At 37.8% G+C, this 13347-nt stretch overlaps 3 protein-coding genes across 3 annotated transcripts; 2 read left to right on the forward strand and 1 right to left on the reverse strand.

Moving 5' to 3' along the window:
- Positions 1-2056: 2056 nt before the first annotated feature.
- On the forward strand, positions 2057-4639 carry LOC108858854 (uncharacterized). The gene has a single exon (XM_018632717.2). It carries the CDS (start codon positions 2271-2273, stop codon positions 4590-4592), a length of 2322 nt encoding a protein of 773 aa, XP_018488219.2. The 5' UTR covers positions 2057-2270; the 3' UTR covers positions 4593-4639.
- A 435-nt stretch (positions 4640-5074) lies between these two features.
- Positions 5075-8707, forward strand: LOC130494983 (uncharacterized). Its single transcript, XM_056985870.1, has one exon. The coding sequence runs from the start codon at positions 5075-5077 to the stop codon at positions 8705-8707; it is 3633 nt and encodes a 1210-aa protein (XP_056841850.1).
- Positions 8708-10621: 1914 nt separating this feature from the next.
- On the reverse strand, positions 10622-13275 carry LOC108857467 (60S ribosomal protein L27-3-like). Its single transcript, XM_057011366.1, has 3 exons — positions 13031-13275; positions 12720-12870; positions 10622-12170 (listed from the first exon to the last, which is right to left on the reverse strand). The coding sequence occupies exon 3, from the start codon at positions 11112-11114 to the stop codon at positions 10719-10721; it is 396 nt and encodes a 131-aa protein (XP_056867346.1). The 5' UTR covers positions 11115-12170; positions 12720-12870; positions 13031-13275; the 3' UTR covers positions 10622-10718.
- Positions 13276-13347: the final 72 nt, after the last annotated feature.

Consider the following 13347-nt stretch of genomic DNA (forward strand, 5'->3'; position numbering starts at 1 on the left):
CAGGGAATACTATGTTCCTCCCGATTCCTGTTTTTTGACCAGTTACATGGAAATTTTATTATTCGTAGGAATTGGTAATTCCTTCACGTTCCTTTCTTATGAGGAATTATAGTGTAAATATATTCCATATCAAATTAGATAAAGAACCAAATGGAAAACTATGAAAATTGGTAAAGATATATCTATATATGTTAATGTATCAAATAAATTTATAGAAATTTGACATTTTAATCCAACTTGCTAATGTACGTAGGTTAAATTTGTTTCTTCTATATAATAATTTTTCATCAAGCTTTTTGATATAAGCCTAATACATCTAGACACAAGAGAAAAAGGTAAATTATACTTTTAAGATTATTTATTATGTGCAAAAGAATAAAACACAGCACTGATCAGTCATGGTTAATAATAAAATTTGTATCATTTTTTCATATTACAGATATCATGTCAGCTAATTCTGAGTTAATTATCAAATTATTTATTATTTGAAATTTTGTTCCTTTTTTGGTTACCATTCACTATAATAATTTGCTAAGTTTCTTCTCTACAATTTTTCTTTTTCATTTATTCTTTATCATTCCTTTAATTTTTTTCCCTTGTAGTTCCTATCAATTTTTAAGTGGTCACCAGTTGGACCTTTCGTGTATTTCATGTAGATAACAAATGTACTGTACTCCTTGACAAAAGCAGAGTAACTGAATAATTCTTTGTTGTTAATTACTCAGTTAAAGCCTGAGCCCATTAAATTAGACTTCACGGCCCATTATATAAGTTTCTTCTGGTATAGTGGATGGTCTCAGTTCTCAAATATTCAAGGAAATGAGAGCAATGCATAGCGTCCAGCCCTTGGAAAAGCATTGTTGTTGTATAACATACACGTTAGGGAGAGTAGACCGCGTTGATGAAGCCTACGGTTTCTTAAAATACTTGGTGAAGAAGGCAGGTGAATCATGAATGTATCTGAATTTACACTGAAAATTTCATGTAAACTTTTGTAAGATATAATCATATAAGCGTAATAATTTACTTGCTTTGATTTAATAAAAAGTTATTTCAAACAACAAAGCCATTGGCCAAACTATAACCATAACCTTATGAATTTTTACAAATAAATTTATAATGTACTTTTAGTGAGTGTTTTTATTTTGGTTTGTATATGATGACCACATTAGATAATATTACAACTACCATATGCATGGAGTTTGAAAATTGCATAATCAACTTGACAAAAACTTACTAGTCATTAAACTCAACCCCTGGTCCACCACTAAATAAACTCATAAGAAATATATTTTTTACATAAAGTTGCATCTTTTTTTATAAAACTACAAAATTGTTAGGTGAAAGAATACTAGAAAGTTGGTTCAAGCCTATCAATTCATGTGTGTGTAAAACCATAAATAATGTGAAGAGACTCGTAATTGACAATATTTTTAAAAAAATATGATTGAGAGTCTTGAGCTGTTTTGTTAATTGTAATTGGAGTTAAGCTCAAAATGCATATGGAGGTTAGTGGGAGCCGTAATGTCTTTAGATTAATCCCCTCTTCCTAACCCATTTCTCACTCAGTTTATCATTTCTTCAATGTTTGGCTTTTGTATTATATTGGCCAGACTCGATATTAACGTCGATCAACGTCAAAGACCGTCTCAGGCAAAATCATAATTACAGTTATAACTGTAATTAACATCAGAGCTAAGGAATTGAAAAAGAAAAATAGATAAACGATAATGATTTTTAATCTAGGCATGTTAGGAGCCTATACTACCATCACCAAAAAGCTTCCTAGGCAAGTTTGATTTCAATATGATCCAATAGTCTCGGCCCCATATTTATTGTGAAAACCTAGCCTATTCTTGTCTTTTAAATATATTTCACTAATCCAAATTTTAGCAATAAAAAACGATTGAAGACACGCTACAACGTGCAGCCAACTAGTTTCCAAAAAGAAAGAAAACGCTCTCAGGCACGAAATGCGAGAGAAGTTGTTAACCGCTGACTCTTAACCCAAACTCCCTTTTATCCAACAGCTCCTTTCCGCTTCAGGCATCAAAACACTGCACCTCTGAAGACTTTTTCAAATGTTTACCACTTTCGGCTGTTAACCATCGGGTAATAGATGCGATCTTCGTCGGCGAAATGTACGGACGGCGGAGCCAGTGCGTTTCTTAGACTCCATCAGTGAAGATATTCGCGGCTCCTCTATCGCTTAGCAGAGCTCATAGGCTACAACCTGAAAATGTCGACAGCCTCAGCCCCCCTCTCAAGAAATGGCCTCGTTTTTACAGTTGACCTACACTCCATGGATGTGTTGCGGTCGCTGTTACAAAACTGAGAACCAGACTCCTTCCTCTTGCCCTTTGTTAGGTCCCAGCTCCTACAAAGGAAGGCGGTTTCTTGTTAACTTTTCTGTTACAAAGGAAGGGTTTTTACGGTTCTCTCTTGGGAAATTTAAAATTACTGTAGATCTACACTTACTTGGAAATCACAAGATGTCTCACTCACTTGCATCGTCAAGCAAGAGCAAAACGCTCGCTCAAGTTCAAGAGGAGGAGGATGACGACCTGGTTATCCTTCCCTACGTTGACAACTCGGAGCTTATAGCTCGTTACCAACTCAGTCTGGTTGGAAGGCTCTTCAACAGAGAGAGGCGCAGTGTCGAAACCCTCATCTCTCTCCTCCCAAGACCGAGCATATGGGATGTTGAAGGCAGAGTTCGTGGGGTGGACTTGGGGAACCAACGCTTCCAATTTGACTTCGATTCTGAAGAAGACCTACAGAAGGTGTTAAGCAAAAGGCCATGTCACTACAACAAGTGGTCCTTTGCGCTTGAAAGATGGGCACCTCACATAGGCGACTCCTTCCCCAACACTATGACGTTTTGGGTCACCGTTATGGGGATTCCGACACACTACTGGCTAGAACCGATGTTCAGGGCACTAGGATCAAGACTTGGACATGTAGGCCCGGTGGAGGAGAAAACAGCTAAATTCCAGCTTGAGCTCAATGCAGAACTCCCCTTGAAATTCTCTCTTCGGGCGCAACTACCCACTGGTGAAATCGTCCCAGTCTCTCTGGAATATGTCAACCTCCACAGATGGTGCCACTCATGCCGTCTCATCTCCCACGAGGCGGAGTCGTGTCCCACCTTATCTGAAGAAGAAAGAGCAAAATTCAGGACATCAAATGAAGCTGCTAGAGAACAGGGTCAACACTCCAGATTTGATACAAAAAGAAATGGAGATCTTACAAGGAGAGTCAGTGCAACCGTGCCTCAGGTTACAAACTACAACGAAAGACGCTCCGGAGAAGGAACTCAAAGAGAGAACCGGGATAACGTGTGGAAGCGTATTGATTCCCGGTATCCTCTGAGAGATGACCACCGTGAGACTCACCATCGGCCAGCTAGAGAAGAGAAACGCGATGATAACAGACAAAGCTCCCGAGATAGAGATACCCAACCAGCTAGCAAAGATACATACAACAAAAGGAGATATGATGAATCTTTTGCAGCAAGCAGAAAACGTGAGGAAGCTAAGAGAGGAGAGAGAAAGCAAGTACCTTCATCTCGCAGCACTAAGGGAGAGACAGCAGTTGCAGGCTCTCGTGAGAAGCAAATGGCTCGACCTCCCAGCAGCTCAAAGGACGAGAAGGCATCTGAGGAGCATCTCACCAATGCTCTGGAGCTCCCTCAAATGGCAAAACAAATCTACTCCTCTCCCGATCATGTGCGGGAAAGACCCTTCAGACTTAACATTCAAGGAAAATCTTCTGGTGATTCGAAATTGAAAGGGAAAATGGGAGATGTGGTTGAATCCTCTGAGTCGGTGAGTTCTGCACAGAAAAGCCTGAAGTTTGCAGAGGCTTTTAAGCGATCCCCGACAAAAGCCCTACTACCTGCGAACAATGATGAAATTAAAAAGAAGAGTTGGTATGAACTAACTGTGGAGGAAGAGGAGGAAACGGCAATTTGTGATAAGAAAGAGGAAGATATTTCTCACCAGGAAGCTATTGGAAAGAATAGCGAAGTGGAGGACCTTCATGCGGAGAAGATTTTGGAAGAGGAAGATTGGATGATCGATGGTGATAATTTTAACGAGGATGATGATGATCTTATGGAAGAAGATGAGTTACTCTACTATGAGAACCAGAAGATAGAAGAAATCGCACCCCTGATGGCTCTAGATGATTCGGTGGAACAGGAAGAAGAAGCTCCCGAGCAGGAGGATAATCTCGATAACCTGATGGTGGGGGATAAACTGACTGATATACCGGAATCCAGCTCTGAGCTAGGCCACAACCCAGCCTCTCCTCACCCAAAACAGGCTCTACGGTCACCGTTCAAAAAGAAGAAAGGGTCTCCTAATCCTAACGCGGTGGGCTTGTCCCTGAGGAAGAGGAACTTACTCATGGGCCGGGCTTCACCAAAACTTAAGGAATCAAAAGAAGCAAAAGATGGACAGTCACTGGGCCAGAAATCAACAAATGGGCTCGTAATTAAGCAGCACGGCAGAGACAAAGAGGAGTCTACTCACAAGAACAAAACCAAAACTACAAAGGTGGGAAGCAGGCCACCCAAGATTCCCAAATGAATACAATTGCATGGAATTGTCAAGGTGTGGGTGCAAATTTTACAAAGGAGCACCTCACTGAACTTTATCATTGTTTTTTACCTAGATTTCTTTTTCTCTCGGAGACTAAAAACAATCGGAATGTCTTGCAAGATGTGCAAGTTTCTTTTGGATTTGATCATGTTTGTACTGTTGACCCGGTTGGTCGGAGCGGAGGTTTAGCACTTTTCTATATGGATGATCCATCGGTTACTATTTTATATGCGGATAATCATATGATTGACATTCAAACCAGGTTGGAAGGACATGAGATCTTTATGACCTTCGTGTATGGAAACCCTGTGGTTAGACATCGAGACCATGTTTGGGAACGATTGTCACGCATGAGTACAACACGAAATGGAGCTTGGTTTATGATTGGAGATTTTAATGAAATTACCGGGAACCATGAGAAGAGGGGAGGACGACGTCGCCCGGAGAACTCATTTCTTCCTTTTCGCAACATGCTAGGAAATTGTGGGATGCTTGATTTTCCATATAAAGGAAATTCTTTCTCGTGGGTGGGAAGAAGACAAACAGGAAAAGTAAAGTGTAAACTCGATAGAGCAGTGGCGAATGAAGAATGGCATGCCATATTTAACCACTCTGTTGTAGAATTCCTACAATTATGGGGATCAGATCATAGACCGGTACTAGCAAGGATACAATCTACTGTCAGGAGGACCAAAAAGAATTTTAGATTCGATAAGAGATGGATTGGTAAACCGGGATTTAAAGAAGCGGTACTATCGGGATGGGGACATTTTGATGAAGCTCCTATGAGGAATTTTCATCAAAAAGTTACCTCATGTCGAAATAAAATTAGTTCTTGGAAAAAACAAAACCCGACAAATTCAGCTATCTTAATTAAAGAACTGAAACACAAAATCGACCTGGTACAAGACGATGAAAACTCCACAACCGCAGATCTGGAGGAACTGAGAAGACAGTTAACCGTTGCTTTTAAAGAAGAAAATTCTTTTTGGGAACAAAAAAGCAGAAATCAGTGGCACCGACACGGGGACAGAAACACAAAGTTCCATCATGCGATTACAAACCAGAGAAGAGCCCAAAACCGGATCATCAGCATAAAAGATAAACATGGGAAGCTGGTTGAGAGTGAAATTGAAGTAGAGAACGTGGCTGTTCAATACTTTCGAGATCTCTTCTCTTCCTCCATACCGACAGAGCTAGATGCCTCTCTTCGTTTTATCTCTGGCAAAGTGTCTCAGTCCGACAATAGATTGCTTTTAGAAGAACCGTCGGAACAGGAGATTAAAAAGGCAGTTTTTGATATTAACCCGAATAAAGCCCCCGGTCCGGATGGCATGACTAGCAAACTATTCCAGAGATTCTGGCGCGAGATGGGCCAAGACATTATCAAACTTGTGAAGGACTTTTTCGCCACAGGCAGTTTCGACCCGCTATTAAATCAGACGAATATTTGCCTTATCCCCAAAAAGAAGAAACCACGAGATATGACAGAGTTCAGACCAATTAGCCTTTGCAATGTTAGCTACAAGATTATTTCAAAGCTACTATGCAAGAGACTTAAGAGGATTCTTCCGCGATTGATCTCAGAGACACAATCGGCGTTTGTAGCAAAACGATTAATCACGGATAATATTCTTGTAGCACAAGAAAGCTTTCACGCACTAAGGACTAACAAAAGATGCAGAGAAGACTTTATGGCTATTAAAACAGATATGAGCAAAGCATATGATAGAGTGGAATGGAGCTTCATAGCGGCTTTGATGTTAAAGATGGGCTTTGATGAAAGACTTGTTGACCTCATTATGTGTTGCGTCACATCGGTCTCATATCAAGTCTTAGTCAATGGACAACCAAGAGGAAGAATCTTCCCAAAGAGAGGTTTGAGACAAGGAGACCCCTTGTCCCCCTTTTTGTTCATCTTATGCACGGAGGCATTGATCTCACTCCTTAATGGAGCAGAACTAGAGAAGCAAATTGTTGGGCTCCGCGTTGCTAGAGCAAGCCCGAGGATATCACATTTGCTTTTTGCTGATGATAGTCTTTTCTTCTGCAAAGCCGAATTAAGCCAATGCAAGGAGATCATAGACATCCTAGATATCTATGGGAAGGCATCGGGACAGAGAATAAACACGTCCAAGTCTTCTATGTTCTTTGGCAACCGGGTGGAGGCGGCTTTGAAAAAAGATATAAAAGAGGTTCTAGGTTTTACCTCGGAAGGTGGCATGGGAATGTACCTTGGGTTACCTGAGCAAATTTGTGGCTCAAAAATGAAAGTGTTTTCCTTTGTACAGGATCGACTTAATGGACGAGTTAACAATTGGTCATCGAGACTTCTCTCTAAAGGAGGAAAAGAAGTGCAGATAAAAGCAGTGGCTCAAGCATCCTCGACATATGTCATGTCAAGTTATTTGCTCCCACAAGGCATTACCGATAAACTCAGGAGTACTACATCTAATTTCTGGTGGAGTTCAAAACAAAACAGCAGAGGTTTACATTGGATAGCATGGGATGAGATCTGTACTCCTAAAGATTTGGGAGGATTAGGTTTTCGAGATTTCCATGATTTCAACTTAGCACTTCTTGCGAAACAATTATGGCGGCTGATACATTACCCAGATTCTCTCTTGGCGCGGGTTCTAAAAGGGAGATACTATAACGACTCTTCTCCCTTTGACGACCGACGGATATACTCGCCTTCATATGGCTGGCGTAGTATTATGGCAGCAAAACCTTTGCTCATATCGGGCATGAGAAGGACAATTGGAACAGGTAGAGATACGAGGGTATGGAGTGATCCTTGGGTCCCAGACACAGTGGCCCGACCACCAAGACCTGCCCAACACATAGTCTACAGATTACCCCAACTTCTTGTTCAGTCCTTTATTAGGAATGATACCAAGGAATGGGATATACAACTTTTACGAGAATTTTTCCATCCAGGAGATATACCGTTGATACTTGGGATAAAGCCCTCCCATTTTTCTGCTATGGATGGGTATGCTTGGAACCACACAAAATCAGGAGCGTACACAGTCAAGTCGGGGTACGATCTATTACAATCGACGAAAATGGATCTATGCACCGAGGTCCGAGAACCGAGTACCACGAGACTTAAAAGTCATGTATGGAAGATTAAGGCGCCAAGTAAGATACTACACTTCTTATGGCAGGCTATATCTGGTTGCGTGGCGACGGCAGAGAGGCTCACTTATAGACACTTGGGCACCGATAGGAGTTGTCCTAGATGTGCTGGCCCAGAGGAGTCGATCAATCATCTTCTGTTTGAATGCCCCCCAGCCCTACAGGTTTGGGCCTTATCGGACTATCCGTCCATTCCGGGTGACTTCCCGAGTAAATCTATTTACCAAAACATGACCTTTCTGTTTTGGGAGAGAAAAGAGGTGGCTCCTTCGAGACCACAATTCGATACCTTCCCATGGATCTGTTGGTACATTTGGAAGGCGAGGAATGACAAACTCTTCAATGGGAAAGTCGTCTCCCCGATGGATACTCTTCAACATGCATCCCTCGAAGCAGACTGCTGGAGGAAGGCAAATGAAAAGGATCAAACTGATGAGGATCAGGATGACCCTCACACCCCAGCGATAGAGACGAATCCCGAGACACCCCGAATTCCTACATGCCAAATTGATGCATCATGGATTAATACTGGCAGTGTTAGTGGGCTAGGGTGGAGTCTTAAGGATCATATCGGAAATGAGATGTTTGGACTACGGGCTTGTACTAGGAGCCTCTCAGCACTCCATGCTGAGATGGACGGTCTACTCTGGGCAATCTCATGTATGCAAGAGAGGAGGTTCACATCGATACGGTTCGAAACAGACTGCTCGGACCTAGTTGACATGACCACAAACCCGGAAGAATGGCCATCCTTCGCAACAGAGCTCGACATGTTCCACCGACTACAGGATAATTTCGAGGATGTGACCCTTAGTCATATTCCTAGAAGTAGAAATGGTCGTGCGGATACTTTGGCAAAGGAAGCTAGGAGGAAAGGTTACATATTTTCCCATATAGGTCAGACTCGGACAGACGGAGATGCTCCCCGGAGGATTAACTCGTCTCGACCCCACTTGATCTAGTACATTGGGCAGCCGACAAAAAAAAAAAAAAAAAAAAAAAAACGATTGAAGACAAAAAAAATCCAAATTAATTTTGTGGAAATGAAAAAAAAAATCCAATGACAGTTTCTCTTCGACTACAACTCATATATGATAGATCATATATCAAACCATTTTGCCATAAAAAGAAGAAAAATGTAAAGTTATAACTTATATTTATAATTTAAATTGTAGTTTTCAAAGGCTGGTTTCAAGAGAATTATGGATTGAACATTTAGAATTCTCCCAACCTTTATTGAGCTAAATTCTTATAGTTTGTTGGTAAAACTCAACTAGCAGTCGTGATTGATTTAAAATAGTCTTCGTCTGACGAAGTTGAATCAAAAATAAAACCTATAAATAATCAAACAAGTAACGAAGGCAAATGCACTTTTCTTTCTTGATCATAACTTTTTCCATCGACAACATAGTCAAACCATTTAATCCACTCGTATTTAATAACACAATAGATAGTTATTCTAAATCAGTTATTTTTCTTTTTTATAGTCATAATATTTTTCTTATTTAATCCACTCATTTTTAATAACACAAAACAATATATAAATTTAATTTTCTTTGTATTTTTAGTGATGTCCCACCACTTTCTTTAACTTATCAAAATATACCAATAACAAATTGACGTATTAATAAGTAATAATAATCATAGTAAATAGGCTCTCAAAATTTTGCATAAATTATTGCACCCATACGGTTGCATCAAATGTTTGAGGTCAAACCCGGCCCTGATCGAGAGTGCCAACTAACTTGAGTATGCTTCAATGACACTTAATGTGTTCCCACAAGCAAAGACAAATCGTACATTTGCATTACACCCAAAGATCAAATCCCTTTTAAAACCAAAAAAAATGAATTCAGACAAGCCCATTTCATTACCAATCTAGCCAGTGCCGGTCTACCGTTTAACAATGCTCTAATCCAATTTTAAAACTATGCATTTTAATATTTTATCTTGAAATTATTTAAAAACTAATTTAAAAGTAATTTAAAATTTTGAACTAAAACGGTAAATATAAAACATTAAAATATATTTTTTTTGCATTTTTTCATGTAAAAGCATTCATTAAATAAATATAGTCAATTCTTATAACAGTTTTGATCGATAACAAAATCAATTTAGGTAATCTCTTAAATAACATGTTATACTACTAATAACTATTTTTACCTTTTAAAATTTTTTTATATGTGATGATCGATATTCTTATATTCTAAAATGCACACTAAATAATTTTTTTTTTCATATAACAATCATTCTTTAAAAAACAAATATTATAGTAGGCGATCTAATCTATTTTGACATTGATTCTTGTAGAATAATAATTCCATAAATAAAATACCACTAATTATGTTCGAATGAATATCACTTTAAAGAAATTTTCAGTATTTGAATTATGCCTTCAAAATATCATAAGTAAAAATGCCTTCAAAATATCATAAGTAAAAATGCCCACTAAATAATTTATATTGTCATATAACATTCATTCTTTAACAAAAAAATATTATAGTAGGTTTTCTAATCTATTGTGACATTGATTCTTGTAGAATATTAATTCCATAAGTAAAATACCACTATTTATGTTCGAGTGAATATCATTTTAAAGAATTTTTCAGTATTTGAATTATGTCTTCAAAATATCATAAGTAAAAATGTCCAATAAGTATAGTTTCAATTAAAAAATCTTATAAAATTATTTTTATCTATATAGTAACAAAAATTTATAGAAAATATGCCCCTTTAAATTGGATGCCCTAATCGATGGCTTGGATGGCTTCCCCTCTGGGCCGGCCCTGAATCTAGCACTGCGAATCTTGTAAAGCAATTAGCTTGCATCATATTTCACACAGTCACAAATGATGATAAAAATGATAAAAAAAAGCAAAATATTTCAAACCAAAAAGTCTTAAACATGATCCACATCCATTCTAGAACTACATGTAAATTCCATTACAAAATATTAAAAGAAAAACTCAGTTCTCAGAACCTGAGCTTGGTGAAGAACCACCTGTTCTTTCCAGTCTTGAACCTCTCCTCGAGCTTAGCCTTAGCCTCCTTGAGAGCCGCCACCTTCTTGTCCTTCGAAGACAGAGCCTCGAGAGTCGCAACCTCCTTCAGATCCACGTCCAACGTGTAACGAGTAGGCATCAGATGCTGGTAGTTAACGACCTTGATGAAACATTTGACTCTCGATTTCTTCGCCGAGTCCTTGCGGATGACTTTACTCGGATACTTCTTGAGTCCGGCGACGAGGCAGTGTCCGTAAGGACGCTCGCGGTTGCCGTCGTCGAAAGAACGGATGATCACTGCCTTCTTGCCGGCATAACGACCTTGAAGGAGGATCACAGCTTTGTTCTGCTTCAGAAACTTAACCATGGCTTCGTCTCTTCTACCTCTTCCGGCTAGAGGTTAAGTTTTTGGTTTGATTATATAGTGTGCTAACTGCTAAGGAAAACCCTGAATATTCCTGAAGGAAATGATTATAGTTCGGCCCATTTAAGACGGGCTGGGCCAACTGAAATTCAAAAGAAAATCCGCAACAAAAAAAACTGTTTATGTTTACAAGATTAGTTATAACAAAATTCACTCCTCAAAATAGAGTGATTTACAGATGCAAACCCTGATCGACTCTCTCTCATCTCTTTTAGGGAGAGGAATTTCTCTCGTTCATCTTTCTTAACCGTGATACATCTTTCAGAAGGAACAGAGAGACAAAGAGAGATCTTTGATCGAATCTGATCTTTCGCTAAGCCAATCAGTTTTAGTTAGGATTAATGATTTAGTGTTTTTAAATTTAGTGTAATATTTTTGATTTAAGGTGCTGATTTATCCAAAGTTATTAGGTTTTAGGGTTTATACAATGTCGAAAATAATTTTTTAAAAAAATAGCAACAACTATTATTTTTATTTATTTTATAATTTTATTTTAATAATACAATATAACTTGACAATATTTTGTTTATCTTTTTAAATATATTAAATATAAAATAATTAAATTCTATTGATGATAAATCTGATAGTAACTCTTATTATATCCGGAGAAGGTAAATGTTGCGCTTAGCGCTTATCACAATCTAGTGTATATTATGTTACAGTTTTTAGCGTACTTGTTATATTTTACATTGTTATGAAGATTTAGAGGACATGTGTTGGATATAGCATCTTCACAAACAAAATTGACTTATATATATGATCACTTATGTAAAACACAACAAAGAGAACCATCCGTAGAGTACATTTCACATAAAGCTGAAATTAAGTAACACAATAATCATCAAATATAAATATATATATATATATATATATATATATATATATATATATATATATACACCAATAAGTGCATGAAACCGTTAACTCCGATCTCATCAGCAGCAACAGTGGTTTTGAAAACAATCCAAAATATGGTAACAAAGGCAGAGCTTCTCAAGACTGCCAAGAAAAAAGCCATTGTTAGCCTTTTACAATTATTATGTAGGAAATATGATATTGTACTAATTAAAATAGTTACATCCCTTCTGAAATACTAGAAGCAGCGAGGTTTTCATATAGCAACGTGAGAAACAATTTTAATTTACTTTGGTTGTTCAGTTGGAAATTGAAAAGGAATTTGAGCTGAAAACTTAACTGAAGTTGGAATTATCCTGGAAAATTGAGTTACTGAAATTAGACATTTGTTTTTTAAACAAAACCCAGGTTTAAAATTTAACTCGTTTAAAATTTAACTCGTTTAAAATAATGAAAAAAATAAATCTATAAAAAAGATGGGTTAAACATTTAAAAAACCCAAAAAAAACGAAGAAAACACATCTCTAAAATCTATACAAACAGACCATTAAAAACAAAACAAAAAACAACATTTAAGCGCAGTGTGAATATTCGGCAAATGATTAACATATAACTAGAAGCAACTAATCTATATAAATAAAAACTAGTTTTTCTAGCAAAGAAGAAAGTAAATTGAAAGAAATATTTATATACATTTGTACACAAGAATATCCTCCACAACAAGAACACCCGCCTTTGGACTTGGTCTCCACTTTGGCTACCACAGGATCCGCACCAGCCACATCTCTGGTCGGATAACCAATCGGCGGCGGACTCATGTACGACCCCTGTGAAGGTTTTTCCACTACGACAAAAAAAAAGATTACTAGATTATATACAACGAATTGGCCAATGATAACTGAATAGCTGTTGGATATGTTCTCAACATTAGTGGCAAAAAACTGTTCGATATATGGATATGATCATGAATTCAAAATAATTAACTGAATAATTAGGAGGATTACCCGAAGATTGATTCATTCTGACACAATGATAAGTGAGGAGACAAAGATTATGAATATGAGAGAGTGTTGTGATTTTAATTCAAAGAAGACGGGTATTATCCATGGTTTTATAGAGATTATGAATATCCGGCTAAGAATTATGAAGCTAATGAGTATGAGGACGAGTGAATACTTAGGTCCACGACAATCAATTCTCTAGGTTCCAGTGTTCATATTTTGAGGGAATATCTTGAGAATAATATTTAGGAGAAAAAGTCTTTGGTAAGTAATTGTTCCTCAATGGACTTTTCCTTGTTCAGCTTTTTTTTTTTTGAACA

This window comes from Raphanus sativus, chromosome 5, assembly GCF_000801105.2.
Source record: "Raphanus sativus cultivar WK10039 chromosome 5, ASM80110v3, whole genome shotgun sequence".
Classification (NCBI taxonomy): domain Eukaryota; kingdom Viridiplantae; phylum Streptophyta; class Magnoliopsida; order Brassicales; family Brassicaceae; genus Raphanus; species Raphanus sativus.